Below are 25,670 nucleotides of genomic sequence, written 5' to 3'. Positions count from 1 at the left end.
GTTTTCCAACAGGCCAGGCCTGAGGCAGCTGTTAGAATGACCTCTTGCCCACTAAGACCAGGAGGCCAAGCTGTGCAGAGCACAGGGGGAATGGTGCCAGGGGCCTGGGCTCCATTATACAGCGGCAATGATAATAATAGTAATAATAATATTAATAAAGCCGAGATTCCGGCATTGCAGGGGGCTGGACTGGATGACCCTCAAGGTCCCTTCCAACTTCACAATTCTGATTCTATGATTCCTGGCACCCACAAAGTCCTTGTGAACTCCAGGAGGAAGTTGAAAGAGGGCTGTTCAGCTCTGTGTGCTCGGGTTTAATTCGCCAGATCGGACTTTCAACCAGATCCCCTGGAAAAGCAAAGTGAGGTGCTCTAGCTTTCTGCTGGGGGGGGGGGGGTTGGGGTGTGAGAGGAAGGACTAGAGGCAGGGAGGGGCACCCACGGCACTCATCCAAAAACCCCAATGTGCCCAAACGCACATTGTCCTGAGCACCTCCTTCCCAAAGCCCAGTGCCTCACGTATCTGACACTGGGAAGGCAGTGCTAGGGCCAGAGGGGGCATAAAAATTTCCCACTCGCTCCCGCCCATGACAAATGCAGTGTGCAGCCTAGGGGTTGAGTGGGAGTACAGTGGTACCTCGGGTTACATACGCTTCAGGCTACAGACTCCACTAACACATAAATAGTACCTCGGGTTAAGAACTTTGCTTCAGGATGAGAACAGAAATCGTGCTCTGGAGGCGCGGCAGCAGCAGGAGGCCCCATTAGCTAAAGTGGTGCTTCAGGTTAAGAACAGTTTCAGGTTAAGAACGGACCTCCGGAACGAATTAAGTACATAACCAGAGGTACCACTGTACTTTTTGTGGCCCACTTGATCTGGGAGGTTGGACCGCCCTGACGTAGAACAGGGGTCAGCAACCTGTGGCCCTTGGGCCACAAACAGCCCACAGGTTGTTTAAATGGCCCCCAAGCTGCCCCCCAACCGAGCCGCCTGCTTGGCGAGTCCCCATGTGCTGTGCAAAACCGACACAGCAGGGACCCGCTTCCACGGCGCCAGAAAACGCATCCACGGAGATGCGATTCGGCCCACAAAGCGATCTCTGCAGGTGTGAACCGGCCCAGGCAAGGTAAACCTCACTGACCCTCTCTTCCCGGCCCTCCTCTCCCCTCCCAGCCCCAAACAGCAGCCACAAACCCCCCATGGGTTGCCAGTTTGCCCCCAGGTGGGGCCCAAGATGATCATCGCCCACCTTAAGCCCCAAATACCTGAGAGGCTGCCTCCTTCCTTGCAGGCCTTCAACTCCAGGTGTTTCGATGCCCTCCTGGCAACTCAAATATCCCCAGAAGGTGGGTCTCCTCTGGCAGCCCCCAAACTACAACTCCCAAACACCTCCGTTTGGGTGAACCTGGGCACCCAAGGCGTCTGTGTTTTCAGGGCCCACCCTCTTCCCGCGGCTGCAACCTGTTTTAAGCCTTTTTCAATTCCAAATTTTAGAACCGGGACCTGCTGGCAAAGGACAGGTGATAAATTTTAAGGTGTTGTCAAGCTGGAATGTTGATTGGCCGAGGAGGTCCAACCGATATGATCCAGAGTCTGGAAACAGAGCCTGATGAGGAACGGTTGAAGGAGCTGGGTTTGCAGCTGGCCTCTTGCAAAGCTCATCTCAGTGGGCAGCTGCGCTCTTGCAAAGCACACCCACCTCAATGGTTTTGGGTCCAGAGGTTCCTCTTTCTGAAAGATTCGGGGAGTCAGATCCCTGCCCCAGGTGCTGCCTTGGTCAGACCCCCGGCTGGAGTTCTGGGCACCCCAGTTTGGGAAGGAGATTGGCAAGCCGGAAGGTGGGCTGAGAGATTGACAGGGGTCTGGGAAATGAGCCTGATGAGGAACGGTTGAAGGAGCTGGGGATGTTTAGCCTGGAATAGAGACTATGAGAGGTGATATGGTAGACGGCTTCAAATTCCTTAAAGGCTGTCACATGGAAGAGGGAGGGCAGGACCTGAACCCATGGCTTCAAGTTGCAAGGAAGGAGATTCTGAATAAACAGTAGGAGGCTAAGAGCCATTTGACGGTGAAACGAACTCCCTTGGAATCATAGACTTGTAGAGTCAAAAGGGACCCTGAGGGTCATCCAGCCCAACCCCCTCTCTGCAATGCAGGAATCTCAGCTCAAGCATCCCTGAGAGATGGCCGCCCAATCTCTGCTTAAAGATCTCCAAGGAAGCAGAGTCCACCCTCTCCCAAGTGAGTCTGTTTCACTGTTGAACAGCTCTTCTTGTCAGAAAAGTTCTCCCTGGCGTTTGGCCAGAATCACCTTTTTTGTAACTGGAAGCCATGGGTTCGAGTCCTACCCTCCAGACCAGGAGAAAACAAGCTTGCTCCCTCCTCCAGCCCTTTAGGTGCTTGAAAACGGTTCTTTCATCTCCTCTTTTCCAGACGAAACATTCCCAGCCTGGAAAAGCGGACGGAGGGCGTCCCTGCCAGGGATTCCTTTGCCGCAATTCCTGCATCCTTAGCGGGTTGGGCTGGATGACCCCTGGGGTTCCCTTCCGACTCCGCAATTCTAAGAGCGATGCAGATGAACTCTGTTTATGCTCAGGTGCTCCTTCCGTGCGACGGCAAATGACCTGCACCTCCGCCAGCCATGCCAAGCGACCTCCGGGCTGGACCCCCTCTGCTCTTTCTGCCCCCCCTCTGAGCTGGGGCTGGAAGCATCTCAGTCTGCGCTGGAGGGGCAAGAACCACAGCCAGGCCACCGTCTTCCTCACACGCTTTATTCCAAAACAGAGAAGACACTCGCACTCACGCCTTGGGTCCGGAAAGATCATGCCTTATTGGAAAGGGGCTGGGGGGGGGAGAGCGGAGGGGGGAGGGAATACAGGCACCCAAAGTCGGGGGGGGGGCTGCTGGTCTTCCAAACAGCAGGCTCCTCCGAATCTCCGGCTACCTGCGCCCACGTGCCCCACATACATGTGGGGCGCCTGCCCCCCCAACAAAAAAAAATGAGAAAGAGGGAAAGGGAGGGAAGAAGGCAGAGGCGCTGCTGCCGCCCCCCCTCCTCTGGGATCCGTCACATGCTGCCCGGGTGAGTCACAGGTTTGGGGGCGGCAGGAAGTGCCACGTTGCTGGTGTGAACAGATTGGGGGTGGTGCTGGGGGGGCGGTAGGAGAAGTAGGAGAGTTTGGAGGGGCACAGAAAAAACGATGGAGAATGGAGATCATTCGGTGCCCCTGAATTTCACGCTGCGCTCTCTCTCTCTCTCTGTCCCCCAACAGGCGGGGGCAAAATGCCTCCTTGCCCCCCCAAACACTCTGACGCAGGGCACCCCCCCACCCCACCCCCAGCTGGTGGTTCAGTATTTACATCGTGTGGTTTGCAGGTTCCTTGGCCAGGAGGCCGGCTGCAGAGCTTGCGTGGCCGCCACAGGCTCTCAGCCCCACTGCGTGTGGGGGGCAAAGGGGCGCGAGGGGCAGTGGCGGGGGCAAGGGGGGGGAGCCGGCTCACGATCCCAAGTCTACGCCAAGCCCATCTCCTCCAAAACGCTGCGGGGCGACTCGTCTTCCTGTATCAGGGAGAGAAGCAGAGGGGAGGCGGGTTCAGAGGAGGGGAGTGGGGGGGGAAAGCAGCCTGCCCCCCTCCCCGAAAGACCCCCAGCCCAACCGCTACCCCGACACTCGAGTCCACACTTGGGGAAGGCTTTCTGCGCTTGCTCAGAGGTGCTCAACACACCCCAAAAACAACTAACAAGGCCTTTTTCCATTCTAAGGGTTTGGGGGTTCCAGATGTGCCAACGTCCACCATGCAAGGGGTTTTTCTTCGGGGGGGGGGTGGCGGCAGTGGCTGGGGATGCCAGGGCTGCTGCGTCCCCTTCCTCCCCACCCCGAGGATTTGCACTCGGCCCCAGCGGCAGGCGGCTGAGTCGCTCACGCCCACTGCAGAGGGAGGGAGCGATGGCTGCCGGTGACTCATTGCATGCAGAAAGCAGCAGTCGCAGCAGCAGCCAGGAAGACAGCTTTCTTGGGGGGCTCCTCCAGCAGCAACACCCCCCAAAAAAAATTTCCTCTGCGGAAGCAGACAGAAAGCAGGCATGGCCAGGGCAGCAGAAACAACAGGTTGCTTGGCTCCACAGCTGGAGGGAAGTGTATGGCTTGTCTCCAGAGGGGGTGCAGGGAGAAGCCCCCCCCCCAGTCCTTGCCGCCCCCCACGGTTCAGGCATGCAGGACCCCCATGCAGGGGCCCACCTCTACCTCCTGCAAGAGGTCCGCCTGCTCAATGGCTTTGAGGACGCTTTTCTTGGAGGTGTCCTGAACTTCTCCCCCCATCAGGAATTCGTCCAGGATGAAGTAGGCCTTCTCAAAGTTGAAGATAATGTCCAGCTCACACACCTGTCCGGGGGGGGGGGGGAGAAAGAGGGTGTGAGAACCAAGCAGGGGCCCCCAACACACACACCCCACTGCTCCCAGGATCACAGCTGTCAATTCCCCCCCCCCCTTATTCCGAATAGGATTCCTCGCAAGAAAAGGGGAAAGTGGACAGCTACGCCCAGGATCCTGACCCTCCAATCTGGCTGCGTTTCCTGGGGGGGGGGGGCAAGTGGCTCTGGCGCATTAGCAGCAGGAATTAGCTGGGGCGGCTGCCAAGCCCTCGTTAAGCCCAATTAGCAGCCATGCTTAGCTGGATTTTGTGGGTCTAAGAGCAGGCTTAGGAGAGGGAGGCTGGAGGGAGGGGGGGGGGGATTAAGGAATCAAAATGACTGCAAGATTAATTAGCAGCGGGGTTTGGCCTGTGCCCTCCTGCCTCCCCACAGCCGCAGGCCGGAAATTTTGCTGTTGGTGGGTTGGGGGGGGGGGAGCAGGGGGCGGGGAGCCCAGGACCTCTTAGGACCCCCCCTCCCAGGTCTGCCAGGAGCCCCCCAACTGCCTCAGCTTAAACACTGCTGAACGTTGGAAGGTTCAGGGTGGAGAAAACTTCTGGCGCAGAGTGGAACTGCGGAACTCCTTGCCACGGGAGACAGCGACACCCAACAACTCGGTTGGGTGAACAAGACAATTGGAGACAGCAAAGCCTCTGGGTACGAGTTGCTGGAAAACACAGGGCTCTCCTGCTGGGATCCCACAAGCTTTTAATGTCTGACGTCTCATGCAGTTTTTAATCTTTCGCTGGAAGCAGCCCAGAGTGGCAGACCCAATTTATTAAGTAATAAATAAGTATTATTGTGATTACTACTGCTTTTGGGGCGCCTGGTCCGTCATTGTGAGGTGGGCTAACATAGGGACCCCCTTGGCCCTGACCCAGCAGGGCTCTTCTCATGCTCAGTTGATAGAACGCGAGACTCTTGGATCTCAGGGACGTGGGTTCAAGCCCCAGGTGGGGCAAAAGATTCCTGCACTGCAGGGGGCTGGACTGGAAGATCTCTGGGGGTCCCTTCCAACTCCACGATCCTATTATTCTAAGCCCTAAACAGCCTCAAAGGCCCAGTAGACCTGGAGGAGCGTCTTCACCCCACTGAAGTCCAGCGCCGAGGGCCTTCTGGCAGTTCCTTCCCTGTGAGAAGCGAGGTTACAGGGAACCAGGCAGAGGGCCTTCTCGGTGGTGGCGCCCGCCCTGTGGAACACCCTCCTGTCGGATGCCCTGTTTTAGGGAAGCTTTTAATGTTTAATAGAGTATTGTATTTTCATATTTTGCTGGAAGCCGCCCAGAGTGGCTGGGGAAATCCAGCCAGATGGGTGGGGTATAAATAATAAATTATTATTATTATTATTATTATTATTATTATTATTATTATTATTGAAATAAACTGCTATCTGACTTTTAGAAGACATCTGAAGGTTTGAAATATGAATTTGGTATTATTGATTAAGGAAAGTATTTTTTCTATTTCTTGTTTCTTTTCTTCTATCTTTCGTTTCTTTTCATTTCCAATCTGCATTTTGAAAAATGTGTAGATAAATGTTTTTTATGTATTGTATTGTTATGTATTGTTTCTATGTCTTTTTATTTTCTTGTAATATTTAATAAAATTTAATAAAACTTATTTTTAACATCTGAAGGCAGCCCTGTTTAGGGAAGTTTTTAATGTTTGATGTTTTCTTGTATTTTTAATCTTTGGTTGGAAGCCGCCCAGAGTGGCTGGGGAAGCCCAGCCAGAGGGGCAGGGTATAAATAATAAATTATTATGATTATTCCAGGCATCTCTGCTCTAGGGTTCAGGACTGAAAGGAGAGAGTTGAGATAACGTTCCCCCCCCTACACATACAGAGAGAGGGGGGCAAAATGCTGGTGCTTTTTACACCCACAAAGAAGCAGGAAGAGCGCTCTGCAGTCACGGAATCCTAGAATTGGGACCCCCAATGGTCATCTAGCCCAACCCCCAGGAGAAGCCCCTCCCCACAACTCACGCTGCCAAAGTATTTGTCCAGCAGCTCCACGTATCGGTGGATGAGCTCCAAAGTGATGAGTTCGTTGTCTTGGCCCTCGATGGCGCAGCAGAAATACAAGCTGGCGTACCTGGACAAGAGGGCGGAAAAAGGGGGTCAGGACAACTACCTGGCTCACTTGGGGGGCAGCCTCCTCTCCCTCCCCACTGTGCCCCCTTGAAGAGGCCGCCAGCTGCCCACCACCACCCAAGCCTGCCTTGCTCTCCCTGGGGCAACCGGCCAGCCATTTCCAGGCGGGGGGGGGGGGGGGAGCAGGTGCCTATGCTGGCCGGAAGTGGGGTGTGTGGGGCGCAGGGCCCTTATGAACCCCGTGCACACCTGCAGAGGCCCCCTTTGGCCATAGAGGAGCCAAGGTGAGCTCGGGGTGCCCCCTGCAGGACAACGCTGTCCCTGCAGGCACCCATAGAAAGGTGGCCGTCACCTGGGGTTCACCTGCCCACCCCACCCTCTGCCCCACAGCAGCAGTGATGGGGCAATAATTAGTCTCAGAAGCATAGCTGCCAACGTTTCCCCTTTTTTAAAGGGAAATTCCCTTATTCCAAATAGGATTCCTCGCAAGAAAAGGGGAAAGTTGACAGCTATGCTCAGAAGGCTTCTCCCTGCAGCACAGCCCTGTGAGGCGGTTCAGAGCACAGAGAAACCGAGGGCCACGTTCCGCTTCTGGGCAAGCCTCTGAGGGCCACACACTCCAGGGGGCGGGGCCAGAGGTAAAAGGGGGCGGAGCTGTTGCTGTTAAAATATATATTTTTTAGTATTGTAGAATGGAGTAGCTCCTGCTCAGACCTCTACCTCTGCGAAGCCAAGAAAGAGACGCCAGCAGAATTTGGAGGAATCAGCCGGGCAAAGAAGAGCTGGCAAGGGCCACACAGAAGGGAATGGGGGGCCACACACAGCCTCTGGGTCTGGGGGTCCCCCGCTCCTGCCGGAGATAAAGTAATTTGTGGGTCTAAGTGTCCTTCATTCCCTAGGGAGGGGGGATGTTTATTCTCCGTTCCTGCCCTCCCCCCAAAGAGAGAGAGAATGAGATTGCCCCCCCCCTGAACGGACAGGGACCAACTCACGGTGAGCAAAACTTGGGGGGGCTTTCCAACCCACACCCCAGGGCAGCTATGGGGAAAGCGACAACTAGGTCACCCCCTTCAAGGTGGGGGCTGGGGGCTCAGAGAAAGTGGCGCCCCTCTTGGGCCAAGGGACCTCCTGCAACAGGAGCAGGGCAGGGCCTTCTCGGTGCAGGCACCACACTTGCAACACATTTTCCCCCGGCAGAGCAGCCCGGAGCCAGACAAAGGCTCCTTTGCTTCCTCCTGGCCATTTCCAAGCAGCTGCTGCCTGTTTCCGGCCTCCAAACCTTGTCCTGGCGCTCTTGTGGGCAAGACGGGACGGGACCCCCAGGGGTCATCCATCCCAACCCGCTGCAACGCAGGAGTCGCAGCCGAAGGGTCCCTGATGACAGACCTCCGGTGGAGGAGAGGCCGCCACCTTCCAAGGATCGCCGTGTTGCAAGGGACCCCCAGGGGTCATCCAGCCCAACCCGGAGTCGCAGCGGGTGGGGAGCGGGTCACCTTTTGTAGACCACCTTGAGGTCCCTCCACTCCAGGAAGCTGCACATCTTCGGTTTCCGCGCCAAGACCACCTGCATGAGCTCTCTAACCATCTTCTTCTTGTCCTTGTCGGACGTGGCCAAGTACCACTTCTGGAGGCGCAGTTTGCCTTGGCGGCTGAAGAGGAGCATGAAGCGCATCTGGGGGGGGGCAGAGAGGAGAGTGGGGGGGAGGTCGGGGGGGCTCCTATGCCAGCAAGCAGCAACACCCCCCAACCCCCCCCCGAAAATTATATCCTGCAAAGCAAGGGAGTCCCCTGCAAGCACAGAATGAGGCCCCTCCAAGGTTTCTTTGGGTGGGGGCCACACAGACGCAGCCTGCCGAAAAGCAGCCCAAGGGAGGCTGGTCAGAACTGCCCCCTCCAGAGGCAGAACAAAAATTCCTTCATTTATTACATTTTCCCACAGTCCTTCCCTTGCAAATCTCAGGGCGGTTTTTTTTAAAAAAAGGGTTGTGGGAATTAGGGGAGTGGTCCTTGGTTTCTTCTTATTCTTATTTTTACTATGCATTTTGCGGTTTTTATGTCATAGTTTTATGCTGCGGGCCGCCCTGAGACCTGCGGCGGCGTACAAAACCAGTAAACAATAAATGAGTAATAATTTTAAAATGCAATATATAAAAAAACCAATCCACAAAGACTGACCCCCACGGATTCCCAGGTTCCCCCTCCTCTTCCTAAAGAACCCAGGTGTCCGGGCCCCACTCCCTTTCCGGACTCATCTGACACCCCCTTCTGCTGGAGAGATATAATAATAATAATAATAATAATAATAATAATAATAATAATAATGGCTCCCTCCCCCCTTCCATAGCCCCTCTAGAAAAAGGATCTCTTTCCTCTTCCTAGGATCTGGCCAACAGCTCATCTCTCGTCCAGCCTCCTGCTCTCACTGGGGCCGGCCAGTTACCCCAGTTATGGGAAACCAGCAAGGAGGGGCTGAGCTCCGCAGGACCCCTCTCGCCTCCTGGGGTTTCCGGACACTGGGATCTACACCTGTGGCCACAGGCAGCCCTCTCCTCCTCCAGGAATTTGCCTTTTAGAGCCATCCCTTGGTTCCTGTGGCAGGGAGTTCCGCAGGGCAACTGTGCGCTCCTGGTGCCAGCTGCGTGCGTCGGAGGGAAGGCGGGTCGAGCGCAGCTGAGCAATCCTCCCTGGGAGAGTCACCAACAAGCCTCAACAGGTGAGCCAGGAGGGGCGGCTCAGGTAGGAAGAGGCGGCCACTCCCAGTCCTCTGGAGCAGTGGGAGAGAGCCAGAAGGGGCTTTGCAACACCCACTAGGCGCCACTTCCCTCCGGGCCTGCCCAAAACACCTGGCAAAGGCGGTGACCCCGAATCCACACATTGGGTTGGAAAGGGACCCCAAGGGTCATCTAGTCCAACCCGCTGCAATGCATGAGACTCGAACCCACAACCCCTGAGATCCAAAATCTCCTGCTTTACTAACTGAGCTAGCCATACCTCTTTATCAGAGCCCCCGCCCTTGATAAAAAGCACACCCTGAAATCCTGCCCCACAAGTCCTGCCTTTGCCCCCGCCTCCCCCCCCCCCAGAGGCCTCGCCGGCCAATTCCGCTAATGGCCAAGGAGGAGGGCAGGAGCTGGCAGGCCAAGCCGAGAAGGACGTGCCTTTTCCGTGGGGCGGGACGGGGGGGGGACGGGGCGGAGGCGCCAGAAAGAGGCCGGGTGGGGCAGAGGGAAGCAGGCGGGGCGGATCGGGGCTCCGGAACCCCCCCCCCCGACCCTCGGTTTCGAGACCCTCCTTTGCACTGCGAGGAGGCAGGGAGGGATGGGGGGCGCAGCGGACCCCCACCTAGGGGACCGGCTGGTTCTGTGGGGTGGGGGGGTGAGCGACTCAAAGCCTTGCTGGGGGTCAGGGGAGACCCCTTCCCCCTCCCTCCGGGGACCCCCATTCCCCGTGGGAACCCCCGCCGACGCGGATCTGGGGGGTCTTTCTTGGGGGGGATCTCTTCCGCCTGCCAAGCCCCGCGGGGCGCTGCTCTCCCCGCCGTCTGCACATGCTCAGAGGCGCCCTTGTCCCGGGAGGAAGGAGAGGGGGTCCCTCCTCTCCCGGGGAAGGATCCAGCCCCCCCTTGCACCCGGGGCCGGAAGTGGCCGCCCTGCCACGTGGGAGCCAGCCCCCTCTCCTCCCCCCGGGGCGCCGGATGGGGGTCCTTCCCCGCGTCCCCCCCCCCCCGCTCACCATGTCGGGCGTCCGTCCGTGGCGGGCCGTTCGGCGCGGCCCCTGCGGCCCTCCGGCTCCTCTTCCGCGGCCCGAACCTGCCCAGGTGCCTCCCGGCCGGACCCGCCCCCCGCCCGCCCCCCGCCCCGGGGCCGCGCCTGCGCACTGCGACGCCCGCTTCCGGGGCGGGAGGGGCCCTCTCGCTCCCCGTCGCCGAGGCAACCGGGCGGGGGCGGGGCCTGTCTCCCCGGGCGACGGGAGGGGCGGGGAAGCCGGAGAGGAGCAGGGAGGGAGGGGCCTCCTCCGGTGACGTCATCCGGGAGGGAAGGGGGCGCGAGGAGGGAGGATTCTGGCCACGTGGGAAAGGGGGCGCAACTGAAGAGCCCCCCACTTGCATATGCTAATTTATGAGCCCCCAACCCAGGGTCTGCTGCGTTCAGGATTCCTCCATTTCAGGGGGGTTGGGCTAGATGACCCCTGGGGGTCCCTTCCAGCTGCAGCTCACTTCAACCCCACTTATTCTGCCCCCCTGACAAAGCCACATTCAATCCATTTTTCCTTCTCCCCTAACCCTCATTCCTGATAAGAGGTGGTGGAGTGGAGTGGTTACAGTTCCTTGGAGGTTTTTCAGCGGAGGTAGGGGGGCCCTCTGCCTTGGGGGCTTCAGCTGAGATTCCTGCATTGCACGCAGCGGGGTTGGGCTGGATGACCCCTGGGGGTCCCTTCCAGCTGCAGGTCACTTCAACCCCTCTTATTCTGCCCCCCTGACAAAGTGGAGTGGTTACAGTGGAAGGGTCTCCCTTGGGAGGGGGCCGACTCTCCTTCCTTGGAGGTTTTTAAGCAGAGGTTGGGGGGCCCTCTGGGATGCTTCAGCTGAGATTCCTGCATTGCATGCAGCGGGTTGGGCTGGATGACCCCTGGGGGTCCCTGCCAACTCTACAATTCTCTGTTTCTATGATTGCTGGACTAAGACCCGGGAGAGGCCTGGGTTCGAATCCCTGGGTGACCCTGAGGAGCCAGTCCCTGCCTCTCACAGCCTAGTCAACCTCACAGGGTTGTTGTGGGAATTAAATGAAGAAGCGGGAGAACCACGCGATGAGATCCTTGGAGTAAACAGGTGGGGGTACCAGTGCAAGGAATAAATATCCCACACGGCAACCCAGATCAAAACCCTGTCAAAAAATAAATCAATCAATCCCCCCCCCCCAATTCACCACCCAGCCAGCAAAACCTCAGGAAATGCTTTGGGGCTGCTTATCTCACTGGCTCACCCCCCATTTGTGGTGCCAGGCAGGCCAGGACCTTTCTATGGGGTGGCAGAGGGAGTGGGGTTGGGACTGAAGCAGAAGGTCTGCAAGAGGGAGATTTGTGGGGCTGCCCTATAGTTGCCTTTGTGCAATAAACCGAGTCTCTCTTCCCTGGGTGCCCGAGGCTGCCCGAGGTAGGTTGCACCAACCTGTAGGTTTGGGAATGGGCTTGCAGGGGTGTAGGAGGAGCCCAGAATCAGGACCCGTTTTGCACAGGAGAAAACTCAGGACAGACACAGCCGTCAGGATGGTCGTAGTGTTTTTATTTCCTATCAAAAGTAGAATGCAAAATACTCTCCCCACAAACACACACACACGTATAGAAATAGTAATATATATACAAATATAAATCAGATTTCTGTACAGAAAAGTGAAAAAATAACCTGCTCTAGGAATAGAATTCGATCTCTCTGTATAAATACTGGTTTTTGAGGCAGCGCAAGGGGGCAGGAGAGGGGCGTGACCTCCAAGTGCAAGGCAGAGAAGAGCCGTGGGGCAGTTGGTCAGTGGAGGGGAAAACAGCCGTCCTTCTCAGACACCCTCACAAGAGTCAGATGCTCCTGAGTCAGCTAAAATCAGCAGGCACCTGAAACTGAAGGTGACTCCCAGGCCCCAATTCAATATCTGAATGCTGGCACTTTTACTTCCTGAGGAGGGGGGCGCTCAGAACTGGCTTGCTCCCAAAGCGCTTCCAGTTTGCTCTCTTTCAGCGCCAGCACTGCACAAAACCAGCTTTCCTTTGGGATGTCCTTATCCACCTATGTGGGGGGTGCCCTCTACCTCCCCCCCCCCAATTTGTACCAAGCTCAGCCTTCAAGGGTTCTCGCTGGGGGGTCCCCGGCAGCCGCCCAGCTCAGCGGATCCAGAGGGGATAATCCACTTGGAGGGCAGCCAAGGCCTCTGGGCAAAACATCGCATCTGCTGGGCTCAGCAATCCCAGTGCCATTTTTACAATTAACTGGAAGCTCTCCTGGGAAATCACAAGGACGGGGAGGGGGGGGACTCGGGCCAGAGAGCCATTAAGCAGAAATGGAAGGGGGGACCCTCAGGCTGGCAAACGCTGCTGGCACAGCGCCATTCGCAGCAGCTTCTGGGCCCGTATGGGTCACGGCAGTCTTGCCTCGAAACTTTGCAGGGTTTTCCGAAAGAGAGGCCTCGGTTTTTTGCTTGGAGAAAACCCCATGGCCCTTGGGGGTCTGGGCAAAAGGGCTCCTTCTGTGTGCCAGAGAAATTGCAGGATCCTTAGCATCTCAAAGGTCTCCGTGTCAGAAAAACGGGGCAGTGTTTGGGTTTGAAAGAAAGGAGAAGATTCCTTTCGGAACGTTTGGAGATGCATGCAGTTTTCTTAGCCCTTCCCAGAGCTGGCATCTTGCAAGAAGGAACGGCAATGAGCGGTTTGCCCCACCTGCCCCAGGTTTGCCCCACCTGCCCCACGGGAGGGAAGCTGCCCTTCCTCAGGGGGGCACAAGAGGAGGAGGAGGAGGGGAAGTTTGCCCACAGCTCCCTCAACATCTTCATCATCACCACCCCAACAACATATTTCATTAAATTCAAACAGTAAGCCAAACTTATATTAAGCCTCTCTGTTAAAACATACTTCATAACAAATGTCCATCTTAGCAGTGCAGAAGGAAAATGGACGTATTCAAAGTGCTAATCTGTAGCCCCCACCCATCCATATCCAATGGGGGGGGGGGACACAACCCTCATCCCCTCCCCACTCCAAACACATACATACATACTTAATAATAATAATAAAGAGAGAAGGCAGAGATCCCTGCTCTACTCCGGCGTAAACATCAAATGAAGCCACTAGCCCTGACTGGGCAGGGTTCCAGTCCAGTGTGAGGTAGGGGGCACACATCATCTGGGGATTTCTTGGCATGGCCACAGCCCCACCCCATCCGAGGGTGAGCAAGGGGGCCCAATTGCTCCCCGCCCCGCCCCCCGGCAAGGAAGTCTCTGGCGGAGGCAGAAGCGGCCGTGTGGACATCGTGGTTGGAGCCTCGTCTTTCCGAAGAGCGGGTCTCCCAGGGGGCAGAGGGGTCTGCGGAGGGGGGAGCCTCTTCCCAGCCGAAAGACCAACTGAGACTTCTTCCCTGGGGGGTGAGAGGCCGCTGCGCCTGGTGTTACCACTAGGCAGCAGGGCAGGTCATGGCTGGCAACAGGTCTCTCTTTGGGGTGGGGGAAGGAATGTAGAGGGAGGGGAACAGAAAGGGAGGAAAAACTTCTTCCGGCTCCTGAGAGATTCTGGCTGAACGAGGGGGGGGCACTCAGGGCTCCATCACTTGCCCCATGAACAGGATGGTGCCTATAAAGGAGAGAAAGAGAAGTGTTGCAGGAATTTATGTACAGGTTGGGGGGTGTTTGCCCCTCCAGCAGATATCCTGCACATGCAGCCCACTACCAAAACCAGCACAATCACTTTTGTGACTTGTCCCCACAAAACACTTCATCACAGTTTCTTCCTATCTATTCAAAGGGCCTTTGCTGCACGATACCAAATGTAAGAATTCACTGATCAATGGATCTATGCACTGGCTCACTGGGGAAACTTCAGAAATGCATCTAGACCTGTGAGCTCAGCTCCTCAGCAGCCCCTCTGCCTGAGGGATAATTCCTGGCATCCTGATACCTGAGGGCCAGACAGGTAGCCATGCCAGAAAGAACAAACCCAGATGAAGGCAAAAGGGTGGGATGAACTGGGCTGGGAAACAGGGAAATGTAAAGATCTCTTTAGTTCCACTTGATGGGTGTTTGGTGGAGGGCAAGGGTCCAGGATGCTTTCATGATGTAACCGTGATGTAGGTTTTTTTTGGGGGGGGTATAACATGGGGATTAGCAGCTAATAAAAGTTTGGGTTCTCTTTTGTTGGGGGCTTCCATCTTGTTCCACCTGGTGGCAGGTGGGAGTCCTGTCATGCGACAGTCTTCAATCAAGACCAAGCCGACTGGCTGCTGTTTTGCTCTGGGATTCCTGGTTGGGGTCCTTGTTTTTTGTCCAAGGGAGCCCTCAGATTTCTCCGTTAACACAGGAAAAGGTGGGATATAAAATGCATTGATGGCTATATAATATAGGTGGGTTCAAAGGTCACTCCTGCCTTGGAGGGAAAAAATAAAATAAGGCTGGGTGGTCCCAGAGGCAGCCACCAGGAGGCAGCCTTGCACCGTTCCCAAACGCAGCCTTGCTCTGTTTACAGGATTTGTCGCGCGGAAGGTGGAGCAAATTTGTTCTCTGCAGAAGCAAAACCACAAATTGCAGGGAAGGAGATTTCAACTCAACATCAGGAAAACCATCCTGAAGGCAAGAGTCGTTTTACAGTGGAACGGACGTCCTCGGAAGGTGTGGGGCTCTCCTTCCTTGGAGGCTTTTAAGCAAAGGTCGGTGGCCGTGGGAATCAGGGTTTCTTGAGCTGCAATTCCTGCCTTGTGGGGGGTTGGGCTAGATGACCCTTAGGGGTACCTTCCAACTCTACGATTCTGTGAAAAGTGTTCTTACCGGTTGGGTTGTGTCGCACGAGGAAGAGGAACGGCCTGTCCATCACAATCTCCAGGGGGGCCATCCGGGCATAGATGATGACAGCTGAGGAAAGGAAACAGGATTCTTATTGCATCATACAGTACTTCCTATTTCTCTTTAGTTTTCTTTCTGTTTGATATGTTGCTTTTTTATTATTCTGTTTCGCTTAGTTTGGATTTTACTGTATAGTATGTTGACGCGCGTGGCGCTGTAGGTTAAACCACAGAGCCTAGGACTTGCAGATCAGAAGGTCGGCGGTTTGAATCCCCGCAATGACGGGGTGAGCTCCCATTGCTCGGTCCCTGCTCCTGCCCACCTAGCAGTTCGAAAACACGTCAAAGGGCAAGTAGATAAATAGGTACTGCTCCAGCGGGAAGGTAAATGGATTAATATAATAAGATTTTTAGAAAGGAAGAGGAGTTTGAGGGCTGCATCGATGTGAGGAACTGGAGGCGGCCCAGAGGACAGCCTGGGAAATGAGCTGGGTCTTTGGGGTCACCCCAGGAAAGAGATGCAGTGTGTGGGGGGGGTGTATCTGGATGAAACCTCCAAAGACCCCCTAAGCAATAGGGTCAGTGGTCAACTGCTCTGCTTTGGGGAAAGGGGAGAGGTTAACAAGGGCATTTTCTATTTGGGATGATGCAGGAAATGAGGCTCCATCTTTGGTCACCTGCTCCAGGTGTCTTTTGGATACAACCCTTCCCTCCCCCAGGCTTTCCCCGGCCATTCAAGGTGGGCCCGGCCTGCTTGGCGTTCTGTCACCTTGTCTTTTTGGGACTTCCCGATGTTATCTGACACACTGACAGCATTACTGCATACCTGAATTTTATTGCTCACCGATTTTTTATATTAAGCAGTTCAGAACATTTCTGAAGGGTAAGTAAGCTGATCAAAGCTCTGATAAGCAGGTTCAAAACTCCCCCGCCCAAAAAAAAATACAAGGGCAGGAAGGAGAAGTGGGTCACCCTTTCCCAGCAACAGCGACCCTCACCTGTGGCAGAGGAGGCCTCCGTCCCGCTCTCATTCACGTCAATCTTCACCTTCTGCAGGGCTTGAGCCACGAAGAGGGATTCCTGGTCTGCAAAGGGGGACAAGGCAGTGAGCAGGGAAAGGGGGCCACAGAAAGGGGGCAAGGGGGGCTGTTGGCCGCCTCGTTCTCAGCTGGGATGCCCGAGAGTTTTCAAACAGATGAGCGCCTGCAAGGACTTCTTTCGCTGCAGTTCCTGCATCCCATGTGGGGTTGGGCTGGATGACCACTGGGGGACCCACCCAACCCTACAATTCTATGAGTCGTTTGAGGTTTCTAAGCAGAGACGGGAGGCACATCTGCCAGGGATTCTGTTGCTGTGATTCCTGCGTTGCTGGTGGGGTTGGACTAGACAATCCTTGGGAACCCTTTCAAACTCTACAATGCTAAAAGCAAGCTGGGCATCAATATAGCCCCCTCCGCGTCCTCTGCAACAGTCCAGTATATTTTTATTTGGAGTGTGGAAGGAGAAAACAGCTCTCCGATTGGGTGGCTGCTTCTGCAGCACACCCCTAAAAACCTTTCCACTCCAAAATGCTGTTTGACTTTCCTGTGTCGTGTGGGAACTGGCTGCGGCCAGGTCCAGGCCCTCGGCACATGCTCAACAGCACCTTCCTCTTTGTTATTACTTTAATAAGAGCTTGCTCAGCACCCTGCTCTCACAGGGGCCAACCAGCTTCCCAAAGGAGAATTTCCCAGCACAAAAGCAGCTCTCCCTTCCTGTGGGTTTGCAGTATCCAGGATTCAGAAGCATCGCTGCCTTAACTCTGAAACACGTTCTCACATACTGCAGTTGGGGAGCCACAACCAGGCACCCCGGGGTGCAGATGACCAGAAGGGCCTTCACACAGGCATCAGAAGGGACTGACCTGACAGGCTGCTGAAGTTGGCTTTTCTTGCGTCGAACATGTCCTTCATTCCCAGGGTCTCCAGGGGCCCCCGGAGGTCCGCTTCGCTCTCCAAGGAGAATCTGCAGAAAAAGGAAGGCGAGAGGTGAGGTTGTTTGTGCCACAGTCCAGGCAGCCACCGGCTCCACACCATGGCTGGGAGATGTGGCAGGATCAGCACCCAAATCACAGCTTGCCTGATTGCTAGATAGTCACAGACAGGGGATTCCAGAATGTTACATTCTCTAAACTTTTGTGGTGAGAAGGGGAATAGTAAAAAGTTAAACTTTACTTCTCCCTGTCACTGCACACACTTCTTACCTATAATGGGGTAAGATGTCTATAAGCTTCCCTCCAGAATAATAGTAATAGTAATAATAATAATAATAATAATAATAATAATAATAATAATAATAATAATTTATTATTTATACCCCACCCATCTGGCTGGGTTTCCCAGAAAGCACACTCCATTTTGAACTGGGCTGTAGAGTTTTGTAACGTTTAGGGATTACTGCCCCTTTGATTTTCACCACTGTAACTGTTGAAACCTAGCAAGACTTTTAATGTGAGTAAACCCTACGTTTTTCTGGCTTACTTAAACAGCCTGAGAGTGATTTCCTTGTTAAGAGGGGAACATAGACGGCAGAAGATAAACATCCTTAGAGATCATAATTGTTCCAGGAGGTTATATAAACTTCTTCCAAGAGCTTCTACAGATAAGCTGCACACAGGTGGAGATTTTACTCTGCTGTAAAATAAAATAACCACCCCTGCTCATCTAAATCCATCCAACAGGAGAGTTGGGGGTCTGGCGTGGACCCAGGGGAGTCTTGGTTCCCCACATTCCCACCTGCCCTCCTCAGGTGACGTGTTGAGGCACCTACTTGGGTAGGACCAGGAGCCTTGTCACTTCTGTCATGTTCCTCTTCCATTCGGCCACCAGCTGGGAGTCGATGATGTTGGTCAGAGCAGAGAGCGGGGTGTCCAGCTCAAAAGGGGCAGCAATGAGCATGCTGAGGGTCTCCCCCTGGTAGGGCAGCTCGATGACATCGTACTCCACTCCTGTAGGGCTGGAGAATTCGCCTGCAGAGGAAAGGACAGGAGGGCGTAAGAACAGAAGGAGAGACTGCTGGGTCAGGCCAAAGGGGGCCCACCTGGTCCAGCATCCTGGCTAAGAAATCTAGGACTCTAGATAGACTGCACCTGGACCTGGAGGTTCCATTAGAGGACCCCAGCTGCTGGATCAGCCAATGGCCTATCTAGTCCTGCCTCCCGTTCTCACAGTGGCAAACCCACAAGCGGGACCTGAGCACAAGAGCAAGTCTTCCCTCCTGAGCAGCTGGGATTCAGAAGTGTTCCTGATCCACAGCATCGCCATCCTGACTAGTAGTCATTGTATAACAGTCTCTGGCAAACAAGCAGCCTGATAAGCAGCAACGGCTTTATATTGCTTACAAGTTTAATTACAAGTTTAATTACAAGAAGAAACACGTCCAGAGCACGTCCCTCCCGCCTGCTCTCATTAACAGTAGTTGCTCTGACTCATTCTTCCAACAGGAAGAACGCCAAAACCCTGCCGTTCTTCTCCTTCCCTTCTGTTGTTCTCTGAGCTTCTCTCGTCTCCTAGTTTGGGGACTGAACGCCTGGCCTGTCTTCTCCCCAATCCCCGAAGACACAGCCTCAGGCTTATCTGCTAGTTGCCTGGCAGCGCTCCTGTCGACTTCTAACTCTCCCTCTCCTTGGGAGCTAACAGCTTCTTCCCTGGGAGGGAGGGGGCCGGGCTGTGCTCTCTAAACTCGGCCCCTTGCTCGCTTAGTTCAATTTCTGAGGCTGCGCTCTGGGGGGCCACGTTCCTGGCACATTGATGACCTCATTCTCCAGGAGGAGGAGGAAGAGGAAGACCCCTTCCCACCCCACCTCTCGGCAAGCCCCTCTTGACGCCGCTGCTCACCGTAGTTGCACTTTGCCGTCTGCTCCATCATGGGGACGGAGAGGGTGCTGCCATCCAGCTTGTGGAAGAGGCGCTCCCTGGTGGCCGCCTCTGGGAAGGGCAGGTTCCAGAGGCCCTTGAAGTGGATGGCGTTCACCAGGACCAGGCGGGTCATGTGGTCCAGGGTTCCCTCCGGCAGGAAGTCCTGGATCATCCCTGGGGAAAGCCATGCATTCTGTCAGATGTGCACACCGCCCTTCGCCCACAAACCTCAGGGCGGTTCGCAGCGTAAAGACACAATAGGCATAATAAAAATAATAACTGGATAGATGGCATGGCATCTCTTGCACCCCATGAACGGGTCCCTTGCAGGCAGAGATTGTGCAGGGACAAATGTAATGACCTTTGGAACATACTTAGCGAAACCGTAGAAACCCATTAATCAACATATACTGGAGGGAAACAATAAATTTATCCACACGTATATAATTCTATAACTTTGATTATATATATATATTTGTTATTTTGTTCCTGTTGCTTTCCTCTGTTTCTATTACTTTTACTTTTCCTCTTTTCTTCCCTTATTTATTTCAGCTCCTTGCAATACTCTCGAACACTGTGCAGAAAATTCTTTTTTAATTTCATTTTTCGTTTTCAACTTTTAGTCGGGGGGGGGGGACTTTACAAATCTAATTTACCTTTCCTTCAACTTTCCTCCCCCTCCCTTCTGCGGTTCTTTATTTCATATATTTTTATTACTGCATATCCAATTCAAATACATTTATAAATTTTCCCTAATCCTTCCGTTTATTATCTCTTACTGCACGTGCTTATATCAACCCCACTAATGTTTTAATTGGTTTACAATATGTCCTCAAATCATAATAAAAAACCCTTTCTGGATCCTGCGTTGTCCCCCTATGGGCCTGCCTACCTGTCAGTCATCATGACTGTCAATCATCGTGACTGTCACCCTGCAGTGCTGCCAAGAGAGAGACTCACCTTTCGTGTGGTCCTGCACCCAGCTGTTGATTATCCTGCGCGCTTCCTCGCTCTCCGTGAAGTTCACCTGCTTGACCGTCTGGCGGAAGACCCGGTGGAAGTGGGGCATGAACCCCGGGCTGAGCTCCAGGTCCCTCTGCACAAAGAGGGCGTCGGCCGTGTCCACTACGTCTTTGTTCCTGGGGTCCGTCAGCGCCTTCTGCAACCAACGCATTGCTCTGGGGATGCCCCACTCTGCAGGGAGGAAGCACCCAGCGGGGGCAGGAGATCATTAATAATAAATAATAATACATTTTTATTTATACCCTGCCCTTCCTGGTTCAGAAAACCGGGCTCGGGGCAGCTAACAACAAATTTAAAACACTTAATTGATGCAACAAAAAATAGCATAAAATACAGTTGTTGTTTAGTCGTTTAGTCGTGTCTGACTCTTCGTGACCCCATGGACCAGAGCACACCAGGCACTCCTGTCTTCCACTGCCTCAGAATTCAAAAATCAATTTAGGGAGGAAATCCATCCAATAAACATTAGATGATCACCAGGGCTAGCTGGCTAAATTAGTCCTGTTTGGGCCAGCGAGGAGACCAGGGGAGAATTAGCTGTGGGGTCCCAGAGCGGGGAATCTTCATAAAAAGGGAAGGAAGGGGAATAAAAGATCAGGCTTAATTCAAATTACAAGCCCTGCGGAAGGAGGATAAATCCTGCAGAGCCCTGGTCTCCAGGAACAGAGCATTCCACCAGGTCGGAGCCACCACTGAGAAGGCCCTGGCCCTGGTGGAGGACAGTCTGACTTCCTTAGGGCCCGGGACCTCTGAACTATGATTATTCATGGACCTTAAGGTCCTCTGCGGGGCAGACCAGGAGAGGAGGTCCCATAAATATAAGCATCCCCCCCTTTTCTCTCTCTCCATTTGTTCCACCTTTTCACTGTCCACTGCAGCTCGTTTCTCAAAGCACCATCTACCCAAACCAATGGATTCACATGACAAGGAGGGTGATTCTCGAAGGCATTACTTGGGAGGGTGAGGCTGACGACTGGAATGTCAGAACTGAAGGTTATAACCGGTTCAAGAGGAACAGACCAAACAGGAAGGGAGGAGCAGCAGCATTGTATATAAAGGATGTGTACACTTGTGGAGAAATCCACGACTTGGAGCATAGAAGGCAGGTTGAGGGTATAGGGGTATAAATTTCAGGAGAGGAAAAACAACAATGACCTTACTGTGGGTGGCTGCTATAGACTGCCAAGCCAGAAGACTTGGGTGATGCCTTCCTGGAGCAGACTATCAGGGATTCAAACAGGAGAGAGTCATGGAAGACTTTGACGACCCCAATATCTGTTGGGACTCCCAACTCTGCTAAGAATATATGGTCCAAAAATTCCCCAGTTCCTCGCTGGCCATTTCATTTCCCAGAAGGTGGAAGAAGCAACAAGGAGGCCATCTGTCTTGGACCTAGTCCACACCAACAGGAAAGAACTGATTGATGAAGTGGAAGCACCAGGAAACTTGGCAGAAAGTGGTCATGTTCTCCTGGGTTTCAGGATACAGAAGTAAGGGAAAGCTGAGCATAGTCAGACACGCAATCTGGACTTTAAGAAGGCCAGTTTTGAAAAGCTGAAGGAGCTACTGGGTGAGACCCCGTGGTCAGAAATACTCAAAGAGAAGGGAGTCCAAGATGGAAGGGAGTTTCTAAAAGGAGAAATGCTGAAGGCCCAAATGCAGACAATGCCAACAAGAAAGAAAAGTGGGAGGCATCTAAGGAAAGTGCTGTAAGGAGCTTACAGATGAAAGTTTTCTACCCTGCTTCTCTCTCTCTCATAGAATCATAGAATCCTAGAGTTGGAAGAGACCCCAAGGGCCATCGAGTCCAACCCCCTGCCAAGCAGGAAACACCATCAGAGCACTCCTGACATATGGTTGTCAAGCCTCTGCTTAAAGACCTCCAAAGAAGGAGACTCCACCACACTCCTGGGCAGCAAATTCCACTGTCTCTCCACCCCCCATCTCTTTTCCCGCCTCTCTTCTCCCCCAACCTTATGCTGTAAAGGGTAAAGGGACCCCTGACCGTTAGGTCAAGTTGTGGCTGGGGTTGGAGCTCATCTCGCTTGATTGGCCGAGGGAGCCAGCGTACAGCTTCCGGGTCATGTGGCCAGCAGGACTAAGCCGCTTCTGGCAAACCAGAGCAGCGCACAGAAACGCCGTTTACCTTCCCGCCAGAGCAGTACCTATTTATCTACTTGCACTGGTGTGCTTTCGAACTGCTAGGTTGGCAGGAGCAGGGACCGAGCAACGGGAGCTCACCCCGTTGCAGGGATTCGAACCGCCGACCTTCTGATCGGCAAGCCCTAGGCTCTGTGGTTTAACCCACAGCACCACCCGCATCCCATACCTTATGCTATATACAGCATCAAAGTCTCACATCGAATATAACTGATCTGTAGAAAGGACTTTACGATCTGAAAATGCACAAAAGTACGTACTTTTGTAACCCAAGAAAATCTTTAATAAAAAACATTTTTTAAAAAATAAGGACATATGTCAGGTTCTACACTTAGGCAGGAAGAACCAGCTGCATCACTGGAAGATGGGGGGACACTTGGCTTACTAGCAGTGCATGTGAAAGAGATCAGGGGGTCTTAGTGGTCCACAGGCTAAACACGAGTCCACAGGGTGATGCAGCGGCAAAAAAGGCTAATGCTATTCTAGGCTGCATCCACAGAAGTCTAGTTTCAGGGGAAGGAATAGTACACTCTATTCTGCCTTGGTCAGACTGCAACTGGAGTCCTGTGTCCATTTCTGGGCACCTCAGTTTAAAGAGGACATTGGCAAGCTGGAAGGTGTGCAGAAGGAGACAACCAAGAGGATTAAGGGTGTGGAAACCGAGCCTGGTGAGGAATGGTTGAAGGAGCTGGGTATGTTTAGCCTGGAGAAGAGGAGAGATGAGAGCCAACATCAGATATCTTCAGGGCTGCCACGTGAAAGATGGAGCCAGCATGTTTCCTGCTGCTCCAGAGGGTAGGACTCGAATCCAGGGCTTGATATTGCAAGGAAGGAGATTCGGACTCCCTCGGGAGATTGTGGACTCTCCTTCCCGGGAGGTTTTTAAGCAGAGGTTGGGAGGCCATCTGTCATGGATGCTTGAGCTGAGATTCCTGCATTGCAGGGGGTGACGGGACTAGATGACTCTACAATTCTATGGTCTGAATGCATGAGTCGCCCCAGTTGCATAAGAGGTAGTTAAAAACAACAACTTATTCCCCAACTAAAGCAAAACAAAACATGAATGTTGACACAGTGGGTAACTCCCCCTGTATCACCAGCTCAGCTAGTGAAGATTTGGGGTTTATTTTGGTGCTTTGACCAGATAGCTGAGAGGAGAGCAGCCTGTGGCAGCCCCCCCCCCCCCCCAGCTATCAATCTGGCTCTGCTTGGAAGAGGCAGGGAGCTCAAGGAGGAGGAGGAGAAGAGTTTGGGTTTGATATCCCGCCTTTCGAGGGACGCGGGTGGCGCTGTGGGTAAAACCTCAGTGCCTAAGACTTTCTGATCTTATGGTCGGCGGTTCTAATCCCCGCAGTGGGGTGAGCTCCCGTTGTTCGGTCCCAGCTCCTGCCCACCTAGCAGTTCGAAAACACCCCTAAGTGCAAGTAGATAAATAGGGACCGCTTTATAGCGGGAAGGTAAACGGCGTTTCCGTGTGCTGTGCTGGTGCCGGTTCGCCAGAGCAGCTTCGTCACGCTGGCCACGTGACCCGGAAGTGTCTCCGGACGGCGCCGGCTCATGGCCTATAGAGCGAGATGAGCACGCAACCCTAGAGTCGGACACGACTGGCCCGTACGGGCAGGGGTACCTTTACCTTTACCTTTTATCCCGCCTTTCACTCCCTTTAAGGAGTCTCAAAGCGGCTCACATTCTCCTTTCCCTTCCTCCCCCACAACAAGTGGGGCTGAGAGACTTCAGAGAAGTGTGACTGGCCCAAGGTCACCCAGCAGCTGCATGTGGAGGAGCGGAGACGCAAACCCGGTTCCCCAGATTACGAGTCCACTGCTCTTAACCACTACACCACACTGGAGGCCAAGGGAAAGAGGGCACCCACTCACCCCTCAGTTCCTTCTCCCAAGAAGGACCCCTGAATGTCACTGCAACACCAGGGATGTGGAGGCGGCAGCCTTCCTTGCATGGGGTGGGGGTCAGCTCAGGGACCTTGAGAACAGCATCACAACCCAGCTTGGCCACCGCTGGGGTGTCAGGGAAATAGCCGGGGGTTCTCCCCCCATATTTCTTGCCTGAGTGCGCTGGCTTGCTCCGGCTAGGGGTGGGGTCTGTCCCGCGGGGCTTCTCCAGACCCCTAAGGGGTCCTGTACCTCAAGTGGACGTCTTGCAAGGAGGATGCCAGCGAGGCAGAACTTTGTTGCCACCCTCACGTTTCCCTTGTTGCAGCAAAGCCAGGACAGAGGCTTCCCCGAGCCACTGCGCCCCACGGCTCCCTCCAGCCCCCTCTCAAGCGAGCGCCCCCCATCCGCGCTGCGGACTCACCGTCCAGGCTGAAAGCCATGCTGTCCTGGATCTGTCTCCGCGTCTCGCCGGCGGCGGCCATCTGCAGCATGGCCAGGACGGAGGCGACGCCGTAGGGAGAGAAGGCCACGTTGCGCTCGCCGGAGGCGGCGGCCACCTCGCGGAAGACGCGCACGCCGAAGTCGGTGGAGAGGCTCGCCACGCGGGAGACACCCGGCCGGGCGAGGGGCGCCGGGGACGCCCAGGACAGCAGCCCCGCCAGGGTGGCAGCCCAGATCAGGCTCCGGGAGGCTCCGGGGATCGTGCTCGACGGCAGAGGCATCCTAGGAAGGGGAGGAGAAGGCGGTGAGAGAGGAGACCCCGACGAGAGGAAGGCGCACGGCTCGGCCGTCTGGGAATAGGGGCGCGGGGCTGGGGGACGGAGTAGGGCGAGAGCCAGGCTTGGAGAGGGGTCTCCCTTCCCCGGGGGCGCCTTCGTCCAGATGCGCAGCTCGAGGGGGCGGCGGGACAGCGCTTGGTCGTCGTCCCCCCGCCCTAGGGCCGCTTTCGGGGCTCTTCCCGGTCCCGATTCCCCTCCGGAGGAAGCCTGAAGCCCCTGCAACGCGGGAAGGAAGGCGCGGCGGGTACGGGACCCTGCTTGGACACGCGTCCGCCTCTCCCGACGTGCGTTGCAGCCCGCAGGATTGCCCAAGCGCCCAGCGAGCGAGCGAGCAGCTTCAGTTCCTTCCTACCTGCTTGTTTTCTCTCTCTGTCTTGCTCGGCGCTGCGGCTTTTGTTGCTGGGGCTGCCTGCCGAGGGCTGCTTTTATGCGCGCCCGCCCAGCCGCGGGCCAGGAAGCCGCGATGAAGTCACCGGCCGGCCCCGCCGCTTCCCTCCCTCGTCGCGATGAGCAACGCCCGCAAACAACTCCCGCCGCCTCGCTGCGCCCTTGTCGCGGGAGTGGGGCGGCGGAGGGGCGCGGAGAGGCTTAGTCACGCCCCGGCGGCGGCAGCGGAGCGCGGAGGGGGCTCGGCTGCCCAGATGTGGCCCCTCCTCCTGCTGCTGCTGCTGCAGCCCCCCCAACCCCATCCCTGCCCCAGGACCAGGAGTCTTCCAGAAGTGGGGGGGGAGGGGAGAGAGAGAATCGCAGGATTGTAGAGTTGCACGGGACCCTCAGGGGTCGTCTAGTCTGACCCCCTGCAATGCAGGAATCTCAGCCCTTGGCTGCAGAACTGGAGCTCCCTCCTTCTCCTGTGGCTTCAGAAATATTGCCACCTCCCACAACAC

The 25,670-nt window shown here is 54.9% G+C and overlaps 2 protein-coding genes across 3 annotated transcripts; both read right to left on the bottom strand.

The window, feature by feature from the left end:
* Positions 1–2,755: 2,755 nt before the first annotated feature.
* On the bottom strand, positions 2,756–10,380 carry AP1S1 (adaptor related protein complex 1 subunit sigma 1). 2 transcript variants are annotated; one of them, XM_083707220.1, is made up of 5 exons: positions 10,236–10,380; positions 7,997–8,175; positions 6,396–6,504; positions 4,239–4,382; positions 2,756–3,559 (listed from the first exon to the last, which is right to left on the bottom strand). In XM_083707220.1, exons 1-5 carry the CDS (start codon positions 10,236–10,238, stop codon positions 3,512–3,514), a joined length of 483 nt encoding a protein of 160 aa, XP_083563346.1. In that variant the 5' UTR covers positions 10,239–10,380; the 3' UTR covers positions 2,756–3,511. The 2 variants fall into 2 exon arrangements, with proteins under 2 accessions (XP_083563346.1, XP_083563347.1); XM_083707221.1 differs by having other exon boundaries at positions 4,245–4,382.
* Positions 10,381–11,763: 1,383 nt separating this feature from the next.
* On the bottom strand, positions 11,764–25,277 carry SERPINE1 (serpin family E member 1). Its single transcript, XM_083706908.1, has 9 exons — positions 25,136–25,277; positions 24,426–24,727; positions 19,890–20,123; positions 18,909–19,103; positions 17,842–18,040; positions 16,937–17,037; positions 16,032–16,118; positions 15,020–15,103; positions 11,764–13,832 (listed from the first exon to the last, which is right to left on the bottom strand). The coding sequence occupies exons 2-9, from the start codon at positions 24,724–24,726 to the stop codon at positions 13,795–13,797; spliced, it is 1,239 nt and encodes a 412-aa protein (XP_083563034.1). The 5' UTR covers position 24,727; positions 25,136–25,277; the 3' UTR covers positions 11,764–13,794.
* Positions 25,278–25,670: the final 393 nt, after the last annotated feature.

Source organism: Podarcis gaigeae (assembly GCF_964106915.1).
Source record: "Podarcis gaigeae genome assembly, chromosome: 13".
NCBI classification, from domain to species: Eukaryota; Metazoa; Chordata; class Lepidosauria; order Squamata; family Lacertidae; genus Podarcis; species Podarcis gaigeae.
Note: the sequence above shows the minus strand (reverse complement) of the source record. Positions and strands in the feature narration are given on the sequence as shown.